At 34.2% G+C, this 23,732-nt stretch overlaps 1 protein-coding gene across 1 annotated transcript; it reads left to right on the forward strand.

Moving 5' to 3' along the window:
- The first annotated feature begins 808 nt into the window (after nucleotides 1-808).
- LOC145670094 (glutamate receptor-like) lies at nucleotides 809-5,893 on the forward strand. The gene is made up of 2 exons (XM_081738593.1): nucleotides 809-900; nucleotides 3,913-5,893. Exon 2 carries the CDS (start codon nucleotides 3,977-3,979, stop codon nucleotides 5,891-5,893), a length of 1,917 nt encoding a protein of 638 aa, XP_081594719.1. The 5' UTR covers nucleotides 809-900; nucleotides 3,913-3,976.
- The last annotated feature ends 17,839 nt before the right edge of the window (nucleotides 5,894-23,732 follow it).

Consider the following 23,732-nt stretch of genomic DNA (forward strand, 5'->3'; position numbering starts at 1 on the left):
GCCTAATCGTATCCATCTCACGTTATTTACTGCTGTAAAGGTAACCAAATTTTGGATGTTTGTGATACTATAGCGTTCTTATTTTGGAACATTCAAAAACAAATATGATATTATAAGTTTCAGTTTAACATATAGATTTAAAATTGCAATAATGTGACGTACTATTATTTAAAAAAAACACTATAGTATTACGTTGCGTTGGTAACATTGTTAATCTGGTTGTATCATAGAATATGTCAAATAGTGCCCCGCTAGTGATATTTCTATGGTTTAAAATTTCGCTGTTTTTTTTTTTTGCCTCTTGTTTTAAAATGTATAAGGGTGTATCAAGATAAATTTTCCGTCCTTTGTATTTATAAGGAAATATACATTTGTAATTAATTACCTGATATCCTTCTTCATTTATAAATGTTTGTGCTTTATTACTTGTTTGCATAGTAGTCATGAAGATAAAACATTTTGTACACACTGAATATTAAGCAATAAGTAAGCATATTGATTGAGACATTTGTTGACGCAGCAACGATAACTGATATACCTTTTTCTTTAATTTCCTTTATCACATTTGACAAGTCTCTTTGTAGCCTGAGTTTACCTTCTGGGACGTCATGTGTGTGGCTTCTACAATATCGTAAACTTTAGTCAATATTCGACGTTTCCTGCGGTAAAGAAGGAATGCACGAGTTAAAAGTCAGAAGAATTCATAAGCAAATTCTTAAGATGTGACTGGAAGTTAGAAAACTATCTAACTGTCCGAATACAAAACTCTGGGTGTTATACCACTTGCGTTTCTTTGAAACTTGAATATATAAAGTTGTCACTATAACCACATAAACTAGTGCACGAACTACTTAAGAAGGTGAAAAAGAAAGATAATGGACATACTCTCTTGCAAACATGGTGAGTATTGAGCTAGAAACCTTACAACTTTTCGAACTATCTTTTGTAGGCATGATTACTACCGTGCAAATAATATTAAAGTACGTAAGATAAGGTATGATCAACATTGTGTCCGTTATACACTGATCAACCACAGCTTTAGCACCAAACTAAAATAAAATCTTTATTCTATATTGAGACAGAAAGAATAAATAATCACGAGTTCTCAAAACTTGGAGTTCAGTTAATTTACTTTTTACTATATTGCATTTTTTTTGAGCTGTACCACATAATTTTGTAGGAAATAGAAAACTCATTTTTGCATAGCCCAAAGTACACACATATGATATTACAACATTTAACTCTAAATGTTAATAGGTCACTCCCAACCATCTCTCATTTATTTAGCACGCCAGTAGGGAAGACCAAACACAAGCAACGAAAAGTGCAAAAAATACTGAAAGTTTAATTTTAATCTCCCATTTTCTGTAAGTAGTTGGCCTAATATTTGTTGACTTGAAATAATAAAACACATTCCTATACGCGGTGCAATTGAAAAACATAAATACATATTGGTGAAAAGTAATATTGTGGAGCGCAGAAAGAATTGAAATATATTAAATAAGTTGTGCAAGTTAAATACATCGTTGTATCGTCTACCGGCAACAGTTGCAACATTTGTCTTTATCTGCACCGAAACAGCCGATGTATGTACACTCATGTCCAAAATTATTGTCGCATGTCTATAAATATGTTGTTGTAGGAATATAATTTGATAACGAATTCATCCGGTATTTCGTACAATGTTAGTATGTGTACAATCGGCAAACACATGTATGTGGCAAATTTCATGTCAAAAGAGCAGAAATAAAAACAACAAAACGAAAATAAAAATGTATTGTCCAACGTTTTGTTTTACTCGTTCTAATTTTCGTATTTATAATTCTTTTGCTACGAAATTTACCACAAATATACATTTCCCGATTATACACATACTATCAGTATTAAAAGTACCCTGCAAAATCATTATCAAATTATATTCTTAAAAGAAGACAGTTATAGATATGCGACAATCATTTTGGACATGAGTGTGCATGCATCACATTGTGTACCCTAAACCGACCCTTGTTGCCACTGTATTCGAATAGAACATTACTCAAGAGATGCATAACGTATCACTATTCTCTTATGCACTGGATACTAAATCTTCATTGGATGATAACCAATTATTTGCAGTCCTAAAATGTTACTTCTTCCTACATTTTTAGATAGCTCACAGTGACAGTTATTTATGTAGTCAGTTTAATTTTCGCCTTAAACGTTGCGACAGAAAACATATGATAGTCAGCTTATATATAGGTAGGCAAAGTTTAGGTATGTCGGTGCACACACCAGTGAACAAGAGTGTAATGGTTTATAAAACATCCTAACTGTATGTTCCTAAAGTAAATAGAAAAAAATGCCAATAAATTTGAAAGTATATGTAGTGAAATCAATAACTTATTTCTCAATTACAATGTAGTGCATATGAACTTAGATGAACAAAAGTTTTTGTACAGAGAAAACACATATAACACTCCTCACAGAGCTACAGGTAATAAAAATACACTCACGAACAATTGAGTTAGAGACAGCTGCTGTTCTGGGAAAATAGCGCTGAGGTTCTCCAGGTGAATATAATAGAAGGACGTGACATGTGGTAATGATGACTTCACATGTCACATGGCTGTATAAGCAACAGTGGATTACAGGACGGGTAAAACATTAGACCTCAGCGTATTTGATTGCCGACAGATAGTTGGGGACAAAAATAATGGCCACTCAATATTTGAAGTCGTGAAGGCACAGAGCTTCCCAAACGGCACCGTCAGTCAGTATGAACATTTGGGCAAAGCCACTTCCGCCAGTATCAATTGTCGAATTGTCGTTGTGTATGACGCCTAACTCAGATTGTGAAAGAGGATAGACGGGCAACAATGGAGCACATTATCCATCCATTCATTATTGAACAACAATCTACCATACAGAGCCATCTTTACCCCATGAGAACAGAACTAATCATCTACAAAGGCATTACTTGTCATAACGCGTCACAATACAAAATGCAAAATGCTGATGGCTGGAAACGACTGTTATATCAACCACATGGCACAAGAGATTATTCTTGCCAACAGGATACACTTGAAGACAATTGTTGTGGTATTCCGCGTATCAAAACTGTTCATGTGGGACAATATGGAACTCCTGGAACATTTGACATCATCCCTCACCAGCAAAGGTTACAGTTACCTGCTTGCAGATCACTTTCACCTCTTTGTTCGTCTGCAATAACTATAGGCGCCTTGTATCTAAAGTAACATAATGTTCCAGCCTTTCGCTCCCTAGTCGTGACTGACTGGTTTGATGAGCACCCACATAGGTTAAGATAGTTGCCTGACCTCCCGAGGAGCCCCAAACATAATCCCATTGAGCCCAACTGGAATGGTGTCAAGAGGGATGTGTCCTGCATAATGTTCCCAAAAACGTTTGTAAATTACGGATTGCTGTACAGCAACCGTGAATCAGAATAACACCTCAACCTTTTCAATGTTTTTTGGAGTCCATACCACGCCACATCGTCGATATCAATAAGGCAAAAAGAAGAATTCTATACGATAGCTAGGTCTCTCTATCTAGGTAATCATTGTATTCGTTACATTACATTCAAAACTGAGGCTGAAGGTGGAAAAATAGTAATCAGAATGGCTGACCGCGAATGGTAAGCAAAATACCTCTTTTTAATGAGGCAAGGTTAACTAACTGTTACTGTAAATATTTCAACGTGTTACACTAAATAATAATACATAATAGCAATTACATGGCTACACTAAAAATAACGCATAATTGAATTGAGAATCAGCTTCTTTATTTATGCAGATCCAGTACATTGTTTCCATAGATAATTAAGAGTAATGCATTTTATGAATTTCATTTCATGTAGAAAGACTAATAATTTAAATGAAATAAATAATTATTACTGCTTGTTTCTTCCAGCAACAAATTTCAAAATGAAGATTGCAGAGGATAAGAAGATTGTGGGTCTGGAACACTAAACAAAATGAATATTGCAATACCATATATTGATATTTCAGTTTTGATTCCGTTCTCGTTTATTTGTTGTTGGGTGAGTGCGTATGATTTGCCACTAGAAAATTATGTCGATTGTACTAGTACTGCGATAATTGTGAGTACAATTATGGACCTTATTACTACAGATTTCTTAGAGATACATCGCCTCATACTCATATCACAGGAAAATGATACTTTGTGTATATTGCGAACCCTAGAAATAGTGGAAGCGAATCATCTACCAATAATGAATTTTGGTTTCAATGTTATTAAGGACAATACTACGCTGAAGACCATTCAGAATTCCAGAGAAAATGATTTCACAATATTTCTGATTGAAGACTTAAATCACTTCCGTGAGTTAATTGAAGACTGTGACATATTATGTTGGAACAGCAAGTTACGGTTCCTTGTGATTTATGCCTCTTCGATGCCGTGCACAAATGAAACCATTTTAAATGACATCTTCATTGCGAGGAAACACAAACCCATCACGAATTTTCTGCTTATATATATTAAGCAAAATTTAGATATTAAACCTGGTACTAATACACTAAAAAATGTTTCAGTTTCTGCTAAGGTTTATAATTCCATGCTTGAATATTACGATAAAAATCTAACGTTGGAGAATTTAAATGAAACAAGATATCTCTTCAGAGAAGTGTACTTGCTTACAAAGTCAAAAAATCTCCATGCAATAAATCTTAGAGTGGCTACAGTGCAATCTTCTGGTTTGCCAGGTTTTTATTTAATGAAAATCGAAAATACGTACGTGCAGAAAGGATATGTATTCCAGGTATTTGAAGCTCTATGTAAATACATGAACTATACATCAACATATGTAAAAGTACATGGAAAGTTTGGTGAAAGATCTCCAAATGGTAGTTGGTCTGGAGTTATAGGAGATTTACAAAGAAAAAGTGTGGATCTTGCTTACGCCAGTTTACTTGTGAATCGAAAAAGATGGCAAGTTATAGAATTCTCAGAATATTTTAGTATAGAACCTTGCGTTATTCTTGTACCCAAAAGTCAACAGATTCCGTCTTGGAAGTCTCTAATAAGCATCTATGATAAATACATTTTCATATTAACAGCTGTGATGCTGCTTATCGTAATTATCGCTTACAAGCTAATGGAAATGTATACGTTTGCTGATGATATCTCTGATTTCATTTCATTAACTTTCAGATTGTTTTCAGTTCTGTGTCAAGTGTCTGTCAGAGCTCCGAAGAATAATGCATTACGAATTTTACATTATACATGGATTTATTTTTCTCTAGTCTTTGTTTCAGTGTATACAGGTTCTATCGTAAGTGTTTTAACAACGCCAAACTATTATCCTAATATAAATACCTTGAAAACTTTAGCAGAATCACCATTGATCCCAAAAGGTAAAACATATTATAGGTCTTTACTAGAAGATAGCTCAAATAAGATTTTATGGAAATTATACCAAAAATACCAATATGATAGAAACTACGGTAAGATGATGAATGAAATTATAGAAGGAGAAGAAGTTGCTGTGATTACTACGAAACCTAATCTGGAATACTACTCTAGAAATGTTCATCCATGTCCAGCATGTCGGGAATATTTTCATATAATACCAGAATCATTAGGTACTTTAATGCGTTCAATCGGTTTTCCTAAAGGGTCTCCTTACGTCGAGAGTTTTAGTACAGTTATAAGGAGAATGAAGGAATCAGGGTTGATAACCAAGTGGTTTTCAGATCAGATGAGAGAAATAAGTAACACTTGTACAGAATACTGTTCTAATAAGAATGCATTATCACTGAATGATGTGGTATTAGCTTTCAGTATTTTGTTTATTGGATCCATGTTTGGCTTTGGTTGTGCAGTAATCGAAATTTTAATTCAATCTGTGAATAAGAAACAAATCGAATAAGAATATATACCTTTGAAAATTAATTTTCTCTGCGTTTCAAAACAGAAGTATATCAGATGATTCATAAAATCATTGTATATAAAATATAATGACTTGTTGTACCTAGGAAAGTTAAGTTCCTACGTTTTTGTTTCAATGTAAACTTTTGTTCCTTCTACGTAAAAATAATTTGAATATGCATTTATGAAGCTTATTGGCCAGTTTAGTTACATTAACACAAGAAGATTTCCAATGTCTTCATTGATACATCAGAAAATGTAAAATTTTGATACAAGCAGTGAACTATTTTAGCAATGGTTTAATTCCAGTTTAGAATAAATTTATATCTCATTAGTATTTACTTGCAAATTTAATCAGATTTTAAGCAAAATAAGCTATTAATTAATACTAGCAGACAAATCAAAGGCATAAGAACAATTGGTCATTGCATATCAAGTTACGTGCTAGGATCAGAATTAAAATTATCGGAATATACTGTAATAGCTTGCTTCTCAAAATTTATTTCCATGAAAGTCGTTATACGGGAGGAGATCCGAGGAAAGCAGTAAGAAATAATACTATAACTTAACGAAAGTGTATTTGCAAATAAATAACATGTTCGTTTTGGTACAGTTTTGAAGACTTTGAATTCTGTTCATGCATGTCCGATAAATGGATAATTTAAGATGTTGACTCGTCTAGAAGAATAGAAGTAAGATCAGTGTTGCGGTTCCTGTAGGTAGGAAACACAATATTTGGTGACTTTCATAGCCAGATTGTGGAGGTGAAATCTTAATTGCGGATATTGTGTCGTGCCTTCAAAGAAAGATGTGGAATAGTATTGCTAATTAAAACACCGGATAATGCGGTAGATCCCGTACCTCAATCACTAAAATTAAGTATGTTCATGTGGATGAGTTTATTCATATAGAAAGGAAAAGAATATTACTCTTAATATCAACTGAGCTGTAACTACCATATGATGTTATGCAGAATATTCTGGTTAATATAGTTAAGTGTACACAATTGTGTGAAAATTAAGTGCCATAGGCACTATTCAGGATCATATGACAAGAAGAATGGCGACGCCATTAATTATTCAGCGCCATTAAGTGGTGGGAGGGAACAATTTTCTCTACCGGGTAGTGACTACTGTTAAAGCAATAATGCACCTGATCACTCCATCAATTAATCAGACATACATGGGATGAAAGAGTGCATCTTAATCATGAATGATGAAATTCAAACTGCTTGTTTCGTCGAGGAAACTTTGTACACTGTATACTCATATGTGCTAGTGATCGATTATTTAGAACAGTCAGAAGTAGGGAATGAAGAAATGTACTCTCAAGCTGTAGAATGTCATGAGCCGAAAGCGTCCTGGTCTCTTTCGTTGTGGTGTTATTCTTCTAGAAGATAATGCGAGACCTCATTTGGCATAAAGAAACTGTTGAGTATATTCATCTTTTATGCTAAGAACGACTAGAGCATCCATGCTCAGTCTTGACCTGGCCACCGCTGACTTCCACCGTTTCAGTGTTACACAGAAGAACATGGTCGGCCACCATTATCTAAAATGTGATTTTGAAACCGATCATGAGAACAGTGGCTACGAGGGGGTGCGGTGGCCTAGTGGCATAGCGTTCACCTTCGGTGATTGGGGTCCCTGGTTCAATCCCAGCTCCCGCCATGTGGACTTGATTGTGGACAAACACCATGCTCCTGGGTTTTCTCAGGGTTCACCCGTTTCTTCCCACTTTCTTCATTCCACCATTTCATTCATTTCTCATCATCACCGTCTCCTTTAGCCTAACCGGTATAACCGTGAGTCGTAAAACAAAAGATTTCATTTCATTTCAACAGTGGCTATGAGAGCGCGGTGCTACTTTCTGTGTGGAAGGCCTTACCTAATGTTGTGACAAGTGCTTGAACGAAAGTGAGATTACACCGAAGATTAGTGATGAGCGCCTTCTATTTTTAGATGCGTTTACCTTCTATCTGATTCGATCGTTTAGAGCAGCTGATTGTGACATTGATCACTACCTGATAGCAGCGATAATAAGAGATAGAGAAAGAGAGATTATCATTGAATAAAGGAAATATTGAATGTCTGAACACAAAGAGATTTAACTTAAAGAAATCACAAGAGAGTCAGGTAAAAGAGGAATACCAGATTGGGGTTTCGCATACATTCTCAGTTTTAGAATATTCGGAGTGCACAGGTGTTGAGGATACTTGGATTAAGCCAGAGATAACATTAACATCTCAGCAAAAGAAAAATTGGGACTCGCAGAAATACATAGTGTAAAGGGATGTTAATAATTCATTTTATTAATTTAAAACATTGTTCATTTTAATTTTACATTGTAAGAGGTCTTGTTATGGAATGTGTAATGTGATGTCTGAGTTCATAGTCTGCGAATGTAAATGATGTATATTGTCTATGTGATTGTAAGCATTTTTGTAATTTCATGTTTAACAGCAATACATTGCATCGGACAGCGTTATGTAAGTTATGTAAATGCAGAGTGCTGACATGACGCTCCATTTTAAAAGGAATTGGTTAACGCAAGTTACTTCAGAATAATCTCATATGCACGGGTATGACTTTGACCCGAATTTTGAAAGTCTTCTACTGCAATGCACGCATGGTTGGTTATATAAATAATCCAGTCTTTCTGGTCAAAAGGCAGTGAGGAGTGAAGGAGTGAGTCGTGAGGAGTTCATAGACAGTCAACAGTCAGGAGACTGAACAGCGATAACAGTTATTGTCAAACAATTAGCGAGATATTGGAACTCCAAGAATAATTTAATAATAGTGTCGCCTACAATTAATAAACTGTATTTCGTTCTGAAATACTCCAAAGACAGCGGCATTACGCAGAGTGGATTTTTCGAAAATTGGACTTTAAAAGTCATCAACCAGGTAGGTATGAGCCAGTTAACCTTTCCTACTTATACATTGAGAATGGATCACCCACGTAAATTTACATAACTTGTATTTCGCTACACAAACCACACTTTACACACTAAATTTTTAAACAGAATACATGTCATCCCTTGTGATAATAAGTTTCTTTTATTTAACTCTAGGGTTCTGTTTTGCTGTCTCAAAAACAGTGGTGGAGAAACCCCAAGCTCTATGTCCTAAGCACATTATAGGTGCGTTCTAAAAACATTAGCAATATAAGGTAAATTAGGATGTACCTTAAGCTAATGTCACCAATCTGGGTTCGTTCAAATTTGTTGTACCAAAATTAAGGCTACATTCCACTCAGGTTTTAAAGGAGTGGCAACACAGGTTGACAGTAGGGACAAACCATGGTTAAACCAGGAACAAATTAACTAGCAGAGAAGAGAAAACTGGCTAAATTGCGTTGACTATAAAATCCAAATGAAATAACTTCACAAAATTTCGTTAATATCAGGGGGAAATTTCCAAACCTTTTAGAACAAAGAAATGATAGAATACTTTTTCAAAGCTAAAATTAAGAAACTTGAAGATAATAATAAGAACAACATTTGGGGCTTGTATAAGGGGATTTTGGGACTTGTATAAGGGGACCAATGAATTTAAGTAAGCCTATCAATCTCGTGCTTATATATTAAATAAAGCCGACGGAACAGTTTTCCCTCATACAGGTGGTGTCTTAAATAGATGGAAAGATTTATTTAACGATTTGCTTAACACGCAGCCACAAACTAATGTGCGTAGAGAAAGAGAAACGCACATCGCCGAACCGTATATTCTAGAAAATAACCGAAAAAGAAGTAGTAATTCATATAAAGAAATTAAAGAAACACAAATCTCCGGGTGTAGACGATAACCCTCCTGAGTGATTAGCTGGAGGTAAAAATTTGTGGAACAAGATGCACAAAATGTTTCTCCTTATCAGGTAAAAGTAGGCATTACCACAAGAGTGGAAAGAATCAATCATTGTTCCCACTCACGAGAAAGGTGACAAAGGAGATTGTAATAATTATTGAGGCATTTCTCTTATGTCAATATCGTATAAAATCCTTTCAAACATTCTATTAGTAAGATTTATCCAATACGCAGATGAAATTATTGGAGATTATCAGCGCGCATTTAGATGACTACGAACAACTATCGACCAAATATTTACCGTTCAACCAATACTTGACAAGAAGTGGAAGTAGAACACACCGGTACATAAATTATTAATTGATTTTAGAAAGGCTTACGACTCAGTTAGGAGAGAAACATTGTAGAACATTCTTACAGAATTTGGAATACCGGGAAAGCTAATTAGATTAATTAAGATATATTGAAATGAATCCCAAAATAAAATTCGGGTAGGGAAATTTTTCTCCACGAGCTTTCACATCGAGAATGACCTGAAACTAGGAGATACGTTGTCGCCATTGTTATTCATTTTTGTCCTGAAGTACGTTATAAGGGAATTCAAAGATAGCAACCAGAAAATAAAGTCAAATGGTGTTCAACAGATTAAGAAGTATACTGATGGTGATAAATTAATAAGGGATGAAAGGTGAACAATAGAAAGAAAAGCAGAGGTCTTATTACACGCCTGCAGCGACATGGATATAGAAGTAAATGTAGAGAAAACTAAAGTTCGTCAGATACTAATACGGCAAATTATGGACGCGTTAAACTATCGATATTATCAAGGATTCAAGGATCAAATTTATCAAACGAAAACCATATTCACGAAGAAATAAAATGTCGACTAAAGCAAGGGAATTCGTATTACTATTCAGTTCAAAATGTCTTGTCGTCGCGCATTCTGCCGAGGAATATGAAGCTTAAAATATATAAAATTATAATCATGCTTGTTGTTCTGTATGATTGGGAAGCATGGTCGCTTACTCTGAGGAAAGAACGTAGACTGAAAGTATTTGAAAACAAGATCATGAGAGGAATATTTAGACTCAATATGAACGGGAATGGAGAATGGCGGCATCTTCATAACGGAGAACTACATAACTTTTACGGTTTACAAAACATTGTTAGCTCATCAAGTCTAAGAGGCTCAGGTGGGCAAGTCATGTAGCAAGGATGGAAGAAAGTAGGAACGCGTTTAACGTCTGAACAGGAAGACCAATTAGAAGACAACCATTAGAAAGATCTAGGTGCAGATGGGGGGACAATAATCAGATAAATGTCGCTGAAATAGAAATACAATGTAGAAAATGGATCCAGTTGGCTGATGACAGATGTCAGTAGAGAGCTCTTGTGAATGCGGTATTGAACCTACGGGTTCCACAGTTCATACGGTTAGTTAGTTTATCTCTAAGGTATGACTCACATATAAACCATAACACACTTTGTGAAGTTTTCTCCAATCATCGCTTGTAGTGTACATTTCTCATATCCACATCACACATTAATTTAATGTTATATAAGTAATTTTAATATGTATTGCGATAAATGCATACCTGTACAAAATTAAAAGTCTGTCTTGATAAAAGACACCATTCCCCAATAGTGTTTCACATGTATCCATCTAAGGTGTAAATCTTATCTTTTTCTGAGAGAAATGAATCATCTCTCTAAAATGGAAAATCCTGGTATATAGACGACGTACTCTTTGGTTAAAAGTCACATCTAGGAGGACAGACTTAATGAATGAAGAATTATCTCTTATAATTTTGTATAATTTTATTATATATATCTTAGAATTTTGTTCAAGAGACTTGGATAGTTGGTTCACTGAAAATCTTTCAGTTCTCCGGCCTGAAAATTTAGCAATGTTAATAAATTTTGATAATATTTTTTATAATCGTTTATAACTTGAAAGTTCTAGCTCTTAGGCAGAAATAACGAATGTACCACTAACCAAGTTTTGCAAGAAGTGTATATACCCAATCTTATGGTGTTGAATATTATAATAATTTACATCTTCAGACTTACTTTTCAGGCACCTATCTTGCTTGTTCAACTTCACGTATTCACAGTGTGAACAGCTATTAATACCATCGATCAGGAAGTGAGCGTGTGTTTGTAGATATTCTAGCGATGGATTTCTCAGTGTGTATATAACAGATATTTCAATCAGTGGTTTATTAAAAGTTATGGTTTGTTTCCAAGTACGCTGTTTGAGTCGAAGACAAATACTATTACTATCACCTTTTTAGATCCCTCCAGACATCTATAAGACAATAACAAGTTCACACATTTTAATATATTCAAGAAGTAAGACGTAGTATATTTCAACTCGAGATGAAACTAAGGCATCGGATATTTATATGATAGTTTATTTTGAACTGGTTAGTGGCACGAGAAATGCCAAATGGATACTCCCGATAAAACTTCAGTTCAACAGCCTTGATTTTTAACACTGTTCTACTGAAGTTTGAAAATATATTCTACGCATTGTAACGTATATCCTGTTTCTAAATATATATTTATATTAGTACTACAATTATTTTGGAAGGATATTAACACGTTACACGCGCACCTGCCTCCGCAAAGACAACTTAAACGTGCACGCTGGCAGGAAGGAGAATTTAATTCCCCCACTAAAAAAATAAATTATGGTTATATTGGTATAATTCAAGTAACTGAACAAAAGTGGGAACTTATTAAATCCAATAGCTACTAGTAAAAATACTCTCATAGCACACCAGGTAAACTAAGCTCTAAATTAGTCAAATAATAGAGTTAAATCGGATATTATCAACTTTATGTCTGTAAACAATATAATTAGTTGCCAAATTTTGAGAATACAAAAAAAACACAAAATGAATTTAAATTAGATCACAAAATTGAGAATTTAACTATAAAACTCATTATCATTCAAATATCGACCAGCGATACCAGCATAGAAACAACCACAATGTTAAATGGCGTACTAACTTGCCAAGAGAATTTCCAAGAAAATAATTTACTTACAGTAGGTATTCCAGTTATAAACCAAAGCTTTTACAGCAATAAACTCACATATTCACAATTTAACAAATACAATATCAACACTTAATTTAGAAGCCGATTAGGTTGAAACATATTCAATTTTGACACCAAAGATAATCGTTTTCCTTCGTATTTGATAGCTGCCTGTGATCTGACGATCCCAGGTAGCGCTACACTTGAACAAAATTATCATTCCAAAAAGGACCACCAGAGGTCATTGAGAACCATAGCTTTTCTTGAAATGATTTAAATCTCAGTTAGGATACTATGACTATTACAAATCGGTGGAAAACTTGCTAACTTCGTTTTAATAACAGAAAAATCGAGGATAATTACAATTTACAATTATTTTAGAAAATTCAAAACCTTGACTATAAATGAAATATTACAGCATATAGGAAAATATTACGTTGCTTTGTTCGTTTACATGCTGTCTCATTTCCTTTTCAAGGTAAAAATATCCTTCCATTTTTTTGTTTAATTAATGTATCATTTTGAGTTAGAACATAATGAAAATAATCCATCAATATCCTTTAATTTTGGTCAACCTTAATTCTATATCGACTACTTAATTTCGGAAACTTTAATTACCGTAAATATCGCACGATTTAGTGATTTGATTAGTCTGATAAAAACAGCTTTTTTGTTATGCATAACGATAATAATTATGGTCTATCCACAACACGAAATAGTGTGCTGTAATGAATAGGCACTTCAAATGTTAACCAGACTAATATAGTGACTCTAAGTAGGGTTCGCATGATTATTTGTCCATAAATTGTGCATTACAGAGAGGTTATAGTAATTTAGACTAATGATAGTTTATCCTATGCAGTATGAAGCAATTACATTAGCCTTACATTAGGTTAGTTGAAGCAAAAAAAATATATAATAATAATGATAATATGAAAGTGAATTGATGGTGGGGCGATGAGGTGAATCATGAATGGGAGGTGTAATAATAGAAAAGATAGTAAATCAATTATTTAAACATTCCATTAGTATTATTTCTAGCTGATTTTAAACTTCTGTTTTAAAATGCTTTATATCGGACTTCCGAATAATAGTTATCAAAGAGATCGTAATGACCGCGTGTGCAACGACACCTCCCAGTCACAATCCCATTTTGCTTTCAGTTTTGTTAGAAACAGGAAAAAGAAAGAGCGAGAGGAAAAGAAGGTAAAAGAGAAGGAGGAGAAGAAGAGGAAAGGAGAAAGATAAGGAAAATTAAAAGAAAAAGGAATAATGAAAAATTATGGGAAATGCGGTGAGGGTATTCGATTAGTTGTTAAAGGATAAATTATTTTTGGATGCTAATAATGGAAGATCAATTTGCAAGTGATCCGGGAGATACATGTCCCCCATACAACCCTGATCTGGATCCAGGCAACCACACAAGTGGCTGTGGATCAGACCCAGCTCAGCTGATGAGAAAATTTAGTTGAATTGTCGATCTGTTAATAATGATAATTAACCGGTATTTGGTATGTGATAACCGATCTCGAAGTCGATCCCACATTTTGAACTAGCCAAGAAGAAAAGAAAAAAATTAAAAATAAATAAAATATAAATATATAAATATTTGGAACAATGAAAATTTTTGAATTTCTGAAGATCGTCGTTCGTTCTGGCTTATCCTATCATCTTAGCTGTTCTCCCAGAGCCGATTTATCTTTCGCGATCTGGACAACACATTGACCCATAGGAAACGTATTTCACATATACAATTAGTATAAATACAACAAATTAATATAAATACAACAAACATATTTCACATATACACATATTTCACATATACAATTAGTATAAATACAACAAATTAATATAAATTCAACAAATATATTTCACATATACACATATTTCACATATACAATTAGTATAAATACAACAAATTAATATAAATACAACAAATATATTTCACATATACATATATTTCACATATACAATTAGTATAAATACAACAAATTAATATAAATACAACAAATATATTTCACATATACACATATTTCACATATACAATTAGTATAAATACAACACATTGATATAAATACAACAAATATATTTCACATATACACATATTTCACATATACAATTAGTATAAATACAACAAATTAATATTGATACTACACCTTAAGAATTAAAGTCATTCTACAATCACACTCGCACTCATACTGGACAGTGTATATATTCAATTGAAAAAAACTAACTAACTACAATGGTATTAAGCAATTATTTATATTCGCATAAAAATGAACATTGTTATAAGACGTGCTATTAATATACGTGTACGTATACATATTATAGTAGTTCACACATAAAATAATTAGTGGCGTCGTAATGACGCATCTAAACATACATACGTATCTACTTGTTGTTACAGAGAAGAAAGAAAAAATATTTGCATCTTTATATAAGTCTTTTGATTTCAGGTTTTAACGATACAGATATATATATATATATGTATATATATATATATATATATATATATATATATATATATATATATATATATATATATATATTTATATATATATATATATATATATATATATATATATATATATATATATATATATATATATATATATATATATATATATATAAGAAATATTTGGTACATTAGTATATATGTTTTACTAAACTATAAAATTAAAAGAGAAAATCGAAGAAGAAAAAATACTTCGTTATGATGCGTCTTTTCTCATCTGGTAGAATTTTAGAAGTTTTTAATTTTGAAAACTTTTACGAGTCCAAATCTCACTAATGACAAAGGTAAATATTAATCACATAGTAATTATGATGGCACTTTTAAAGCATTTAAGTGATATATTCCAAAATATAGCCATAAGCACACATATGTTGAAACTATTTAAGTCACACGGCATAGTTTAATCTATGGGTGCCCTCTACTAAACATTTTCATTCTCGAATAATAAAATTTTATCAACGTTCTGTCTTCCTACCCAGGAAGATTATAGATTTCTTACGTTATTCTAAATTCTGGGTTCGATTACGGACCTAATTGAATTCTTTTCTCATCGGATGATTAAACTTTCATATTATTTCAGTACCATTGAAACAAATTTATTTGTTTTAACACTACTCTGTCACTTTTCGAGATATATTCTCACACCAGTTATATATATATATATATATATATATATATATATATATATATGTGTGTGTGTGTGTGTGTGTGTGTGTGTGTGTGTGTATGTGTGTGTAAACACGAACAAGAATTTTAGGTTGCAGGTAAGAATTTGGTTATTTTGGCGTCACAAATTCGAAGACAAAAAAAACACTGGTTCACCGTGGAGATTCGTAGGTGGATGAATGGAGTTTATATGCTGGTACACAAAGGATGTTCTGATATTCGATTTATAGTATACGACATAGGTTTGTTTTGTAATGGAGTGACGAAGTAACCTGCTTTCATGTATTAAGACATGCAGATAATAAAATTAATTATTACTTATTTTCGTTTAGTGAAACTACACAGTTAAAAGAAAATCATATAATATGCGGCGGTGTTCTAACATTCATTATATATGTCGGATGTTTCTGCTTTGGCAACCAATAAGTTTTCGGGGACTAGGTACGACGACCAGATATATATTTTCTCAATTCAATATTACACATTTTCTTTAATATTATACGTATACATCGCTCATCTTTATAAATCAATACACATATTTCAATATATATATATATATATATATATATATATATATATATATATATATATATATATATATATATATATATATATATTCTGAAACATGCAATTAATATTCATACTCTTAAATATTCATTACCCCGACTAACAATATTTCTTTAGGTTGCAACGCTTTACATCAAATAAAAAATAAATTCGATATAATGCAATTCTTACTAAGCGCCTGCGCATAACGACATAGTTTGATATTTATTAAATATACAATTTACGTAAATATACGTACGTGCAATATATGTATAAATTAATAAAATCCAAGGTGATACACCTACTTTTGGGTCTAAACTATTACTACATTAACATTTATCGACATCAAATGAAAGCAGATACAGAAATAATCCATCGTCTGAGATGAAATCCCCAAACGGCACAGGACAAGAGAGAAGGTAGGCAAAAATTAATGGAAGAACGAACCATAGGTCGCTTTCGCAGAGGTCAATCTGTGATGGAACCAGTCCCTTAGTAATTTACGTAAATAAAGTACCACCACTAATCGTGTTTTACAATATCTCAGTTGCTAGTTTTAGTCCAAAGACATATGTTAAGCAATAAAAACTTTTTGAGGTTCACAACTTAAGGGGGAAAGGTTAAAAATAAAAAAAATCAGAGGAAGAAATAGAAGAATGGATAGGGAAGAGAAGGGAGAATGGCGCGCCAAAGGAAAAGCTAGAACACTACAACTACAAAGGTAAATAGGCGAATTTTAACATACAACATTCTATAGCCAAATATTCACTCATAGGCCGAAACAGGCAGCTAAAAAAATATTTAGCCTCACAAATGACCTCAAAGCAACGAGAAAATCCAGACGACCGAGAACTTGAGGATCCCGAATTATATTCGAAGGATGATGTACACGGTGTAGGCGCTAATTTAGAATTTCTACAATCAAAAAAAAATATCCGTCCCCTCAGAAAACTAAGAGGTTCTAAGGACATGATGGAGAAACTAGAGTAAAAGCAATAAAAAGTAGAAAATCCTAACTAGGGATTTGCCAAAAATTTTTAAAATTAAAAATAAATTTAATGTTGTACTGGTGGTTTTAGTTGCCAAACTACAACAGTAGCGTCCCCATTCGCAAGAGCGCTACGTCTTGAGATGTCGATTATTGAAGGCTAAGAAAATGAAGATAGGTGGAGAAGAGAGAGGGTCGACATCTGGGTACAATAGATCGAAAGTTTACTGTATTTGTTTACTAAATTACTCGTCCTTATCCAGTTTGTCTCCGCTACGAACAATAGGGAAATGGTTTGTCGGATGACGAGGGAAATTTTTTTACGGTTGTTGGATAATATTAAGCCAAACGCCTGAACTTCAACAGACCGAATTTTCAGATGGTTATTAGATTCCCTGATTTATCATAAAACGTTTCAAATGTTCACCATATAACGCTATCCACCCTGTTAGACCACATTTTCGTGTGGAAATACTGGTCTAAACAAACCTCAAAGTGCGAAGTAGAAATGTAGCCTTCTATTTACACAAACATCTTCGTACATATCTTTGGTGTAATAACGAACACTCAAAAAAGAAATAATCATTATACACACATTTAACATTCTTTCACATCAATGAATATATCACACATATATCTAGGGATGCTTTCTTATTGTTTTATAAATATTTCAATATACATATATATTTATAATTTACATAAATTTATAAACGCTGTATCGCAGATTCACTATTAGGCGCCTTATAGTTAATATATCCAAGACTTATAAAAGCAGTCATATTCATATACTTAACGCAGACGCCAGTACGGCAAATACAATCGCAATATTGATTAAAACACGAAAGCTTACACGAACCCAGATCCTTTTACTTCGAAACCATAATACATTTCACTTCACTGAATGAAAGATCGCATATTTATTTAACGAGCAAAGCAATATCATATATGACAATTTTAACGTAAATATGATTTGTTTATACGACAACAATGAATGCCATTTTACAGCAACGAATGGAAAAGGGATTAATGTTCCGGTCTGAAAAAATAACTTTATATATTTGGTCTAGGAATTAATTCGTGCGGGTGGACAAGAGATGGCGCAACGAACGGAGCGTCCCACAGTTCCGTGTATCCACACATGTGTTGCAAACCCCTGTCATCGCGTATCGTTCGTAGTATAGGGCAGTGGATTAAAGCGTCAACAACACCAGTTTGTAGTTAAGTGAACATGGCGCAATTTGTGCCTGATAAAGTGTTTTTGCGGGGTGTCCTGCTGCATTACTTTAACATGCAGAAAAGTGCGACTGAAAGTCATCGTATTTTGGTGGAAGTGTATGGTGACCATGCTCTAGCTGAGCGAACGTGTCAGAAGTGGTTTGCACGGTTTAGAAGTGGTGATTTCGGCTTGGCAGACCAAGAGCGAGCTGGACAGCCAAAAAAATTTCAAGACGAAGAATTGACAGCATTGCTCGAGCAGGATTCGTGTCAAACGCAGGAACAACTTGCAGCAGCATTAGGCGTTGATCAAACAACAGTCTCCAAACGCTTGAAAGCCATGGGAATGATTCAAAAGATGTTACATTGGGTCCCACATGAATTGAAAGACAGAGACGTTGAAAGACGAAAAACCATTTGCGAATTGCTGCTTCAACGACAGAGCAGAAAGGGGTTTCTGCATCGAATTATTACGGGTGATGAGAAGTGGATCCATTACGAGAACCCTAAACGAAAAAAGGCCTGGGTGAAACCAGGTGAACCAGGTCCATCACAACCAAAACGAGATATTCACTGTGCAAAGGTTATGCTATGCATATGGTGGGATATGAAAGGTGTGGTGTACTATGAGCTGCTGCAACCGGGTGAAACTATGAATGGAGAACGTTATCGACGACAATTAATGCGTTTGAAGCAAGTTCTGGCCAGAACACGACCAGAATGGGAGAACAGACATGATAAACTTATTGTTCAACATGATAACGCTCGCCCACATGTCGCAAAACCGGTCAAAACCTATTTAGAAAATGTCGGATGGGAAGTTTTACCCCACCCGCCGTATTCACCAGACGTTGCTCCTTCGGACTACTACTTGTTCGATTGCATGAACAACGATTTGATTGGACAGCGGTTTACTTCTTCAGAAGATATCTAAACATGGGTCTCTGACTGGATCGCTTCCAAGGATGAGGACTTCTTTCGCCACGGAATCCGTACATTGCCTGACAGATGGGCGAAAGTGGTGGCTAGCGATGGACAATATTTTTCTTAAGGTATTTATGTATTTTGTGTTTGTACTACAGCTTCAATGTGTGCGTACCAACCGCACGAATTAATTCCTAGACCAAATAGCTGACTACTATTTAAGGAAATACGCGAAGTTTATTTGACTGTATATTGTAGTTATTTAGCTACGAAGAACGTTGTAATTTTTAGAGACGTCATATCAATGATCAAAGTAACTAACTATTGGTTTCTACGGGACAGAAATAATATGTTCTTGGAGTTTATAACGAAATAAACCTCAATTTGGACAAACCTAAATCACTATTCACGTAACCGGAAACTGAAACAACGGTTGGTACACACTTCATCACTACTGCGCTGAGAGTATATATACTAATCCGTGCACTTTGAATTATTCTTGCAGTAGAACGACTAAATTATTATTGAAATTTCTAATACTTATCCTGACGGACCATAATGAAAATGAATTTGGCAATAAATGATACACTGTCCGCACATACTCACATATTTACCATACACATCTACATACTACTGTCAAACTACAGTTCACATAAACTACACTACACATACTAATACATATTTTCAAACACACGTTAGTTAACACTACACCCAATCTATAATTGTACGCAAGCTAATCAAGTATCCAGATTTTCTTTCCTTAAATCGGCTCTGACGATCGAAAAGTGGGGTAAACTGATTTAGGATCTAAATGGCACTATTACTGATTAATTCATAGCTCTGTAATTTAACTGATGGTTGTAATTGAACTATTTATGAGGAAGAAGAACAAAGAATTGGGGGGTCCCCTTCCTGAAGGGAAAAGAACCCCTAAGATATGAAGATTTAACACATTCTTAAAGGAAGCCGGTATTCATTCCGGGAGTAAGCGGAAGGCCCTGTCTAATTTTACTCAGGCGTTATTGAAACTGATCTAACTAGCCAAAACACCAAAACTATCCTCATATTACTAATGAAAGAACCATGTTGCAATAACAATAAGTATGTATTCAAACAAGGCTATATCAGGCTAGGCCCCATGTGACTCTAACATATAGGACAAATTTTACAGGTGATGGGGATATCTGGGAAAACACGAATCCTCACACTGTCTTCAAAATGATAAAACTCAAAAGCTAGGCCTGACTCCTGTCCATGGTTATCACTTAGCTTCAAACATGGCGTTACTTAAGCAATTTTCTGCATCTCACTAATTTTCACTCCTTGCAGTCTATTTTCACTTGTTATTTAGTACATTATTTGCTCCCACGGCTTCCAAACGGTTTAATTTATACTTAAACTATTTTACCTTCTTATTGCAACTTTTAGTTCGTAAAAAGCCTTAAATTCTCTGGAGCCAGAAACAATGTGTCCTCTCTCGAAGCAGACGCCCGCGTAGTGCTACGAAAATACTGTTTTTCCGCTAGCATCAGAAAGTAGTACGAATCATAGCAAAGAGCTTTGGCGGCGGGGAATGTAAAACAAATAGAAAATTGGTAAAAATCTGGATACAACTGGATTTTGGGAGGATCAGAGTATGTCAAAGGAGGCGGAGGGGGTCTAAAGTGTTCTGCTAAATTTAGATTGTTGATTAATGCCAAGAGATTCTCACCCAATAGCGGGCATATATTTTAGAATTACAATAAAATAATGATTTCCATATCCAGTCGTTTGAAATACCATTACCTCTGAAATTATCATGAAATAATCTGTAAATAAAAGTATTACTCACCAAAGTATAATTTCTACTAACTTGTATTAAACTTAAATATTAATTTTGAGTATGACTATAAACGAATAATTATATTATATGAACAGAAACATATTTTGGAAAATTTTCATAGTACAGTACCTGTAAAAAGTTAGACCCTTTTCAATAAAAATTTCCGTTATAAAGGCTGTAACAGTACGTTACATAGTGTTCTCATATTGCGAAATCAGAGAAAATACTGCCTCTATGAAGTAACCGAGTATCGAAGTATGTTTCAATATCTGACGTGTATAGTTTATTTATAAATTGAACCAACGGTTAGGTGTACTTTAATTGCTAATAAACTCAATTTCTACACAAAGAAAAGTCACAATTTAAGTGTTAGTCAAATGTCAGTAGCAACATTTTGGCCATAGTTTTTAATTATTTTTTTAGATTTAAGAATGTTTACTTTAAATATATTCTTTTTGAGTTAGGTGTTGGTGAGTAATGCTGGTTTTCAAGCGCTGTTTAATCATATTCAAAACGTAGCAGGCTTAAAATTCTCTTCTAGATGATTTAGTTTCATATTCATTTAAAAATAACGTTCATTTTGTCGCAAAAATTTGAAAAAGCGTAAAATAGACTTGAGGTACCTATACAAGATACCTTCTTTTAAAAATAAAATCTGAAGATCAAGAAATAAATAAACGCTTTTTTTAAACTCACCAAATGTAGTACAATCATGCCAAAAAATGTAAAAATAATGCACTTCGCAAGGCAACTTTCATTGGTTGATTTGATATGAACCTACCTTAGTACGTGACTAGGAGTAGAACGGTTGTGTACACTGAATTCAGCAGATGGTGAGGTGGTGTAAAATTGTCAGCCTGTGTTTTGTGAAGAAGGTAAACTTTTGTTGCTCGTTTAAATAGTGAAAATACCAAAGTAATTACAAGTACGTTATGTATATCACAAAAGACACTATCCAAGGTCATCATGACCTATAAAATTCAAGTAAAACTGCTTCTGCTAAGATAAATAGTGGTCGGATGAAAAAACCTTAGTGAGAGGTTCTGCCAAGAAATAAAGTGGAATGTTACTCAGAATCGTTTAGCTAGCGGTGTAACTGACGACGAAACTCAAGCAGCACTTTAGCAGCACCTTCCATAGTCTGTGATAACACTCACAGTCCATCACTAGTTACATAACACAAGCGTTCGGGGTCGGTTTGCAAGGACAAATCAACTTATAAGGGAATATAACACTTTAGCTCAATCCTGATTGTGTCATGAACAATCAACATGGACGATAACTGAAGAGGTATGATATGCTAGTATGAGTTACTGTTTAATTTATTTCAAACCACATACCGTGTTTATGTGTGGTGGACGCCAAAAGAAGAATATATATTTGCCTCTTGGTCCAAAACAGCTTGGATCCGTGGAATGGTCGTATACAGCTTCTGAATCGTCGGGTATGGAATTGTTCACAATTGTTCCCTCACACACAATTGTTCACAATTGTAATTTTCATTGCAGTGGTCTTCTTTTGAGCTTCGACAATCCGTTTTAATGCCCTCCGGTCCCTATGTGACAGGATTGTCTTTCGACCACTGTTGTGCTTTGCACACGTCGTTTGCTTGTGAATTAGGTATGCCCTCGTGACATTGGACACAGTGCCTTTCGATATCAGCACAATCACCACTTTCACACCACTACACTCAGAGGTGAACTGGTTACTGCTGACGGAAGAGGAAGGTCCACACGCCACATTGAAGACAAAAAACGATCGGCAACCGCAACACGTGTTGTACAGTGGAGGGCCAAACTTACGTGTATTGTATGAAGTGTTTTAGACTTTTTGTGTACCCCGACATATATATATATATATATATATATATATATATATATATATATATATATATATATATATATATATATATATATATATATATATATTAGTCTCTTTATCTATCTATCAAATGCCAGAGGGTCTGTGATGCAGTAGACCGCAATATTTTGTTTGTCAATCGGTTCTGTGCTACACTTACGAATTATGTCGCTACCCTTAATTATGTATCTATTTTAGGGGACCATATGCATCCTACGCTCGAGATGTTCCCGGGAAGTAATTCCATTTTCCACTTTGCACATGTATTGGTCTTCCGGCAAGTCGTGCGTCTTCCTGTGTTCAGCCGCTGTTCTCAAATTTGTTAAACCACCGCTGCACCGTCTGCGTAGTCATCATAGTCTCAGAAAAGGCCTGCCATGTATTAATCCCCGCTGCAGTGGCGTTTAACCCCGTTCGAACTCGTACTTCGTACACGCCCTTATGACGCTATGTGAG

This window comes from Thermobia domestica, chromosome 1, assembly GCF_964235325.1.
Source record: "Thermobia domestica chromosome 1, izTheDome1.hap1.1, whole genome shotgun sequence".
Lineage (NCBI taxonomy): Eukaryota > Metazoa > Arthropoda > Insecta > Zygentoma > Lepismatidae > Thermobia > Thermobia domestica.

Coding starts and splice junctions, on each gene's coding strand:
- LOC145670094 (XM_081738593.1), top strand. CDS start 3,977: ATGAATATTGCAATACCATATATTGATATTTCAGTTTTGATTCCGTTC.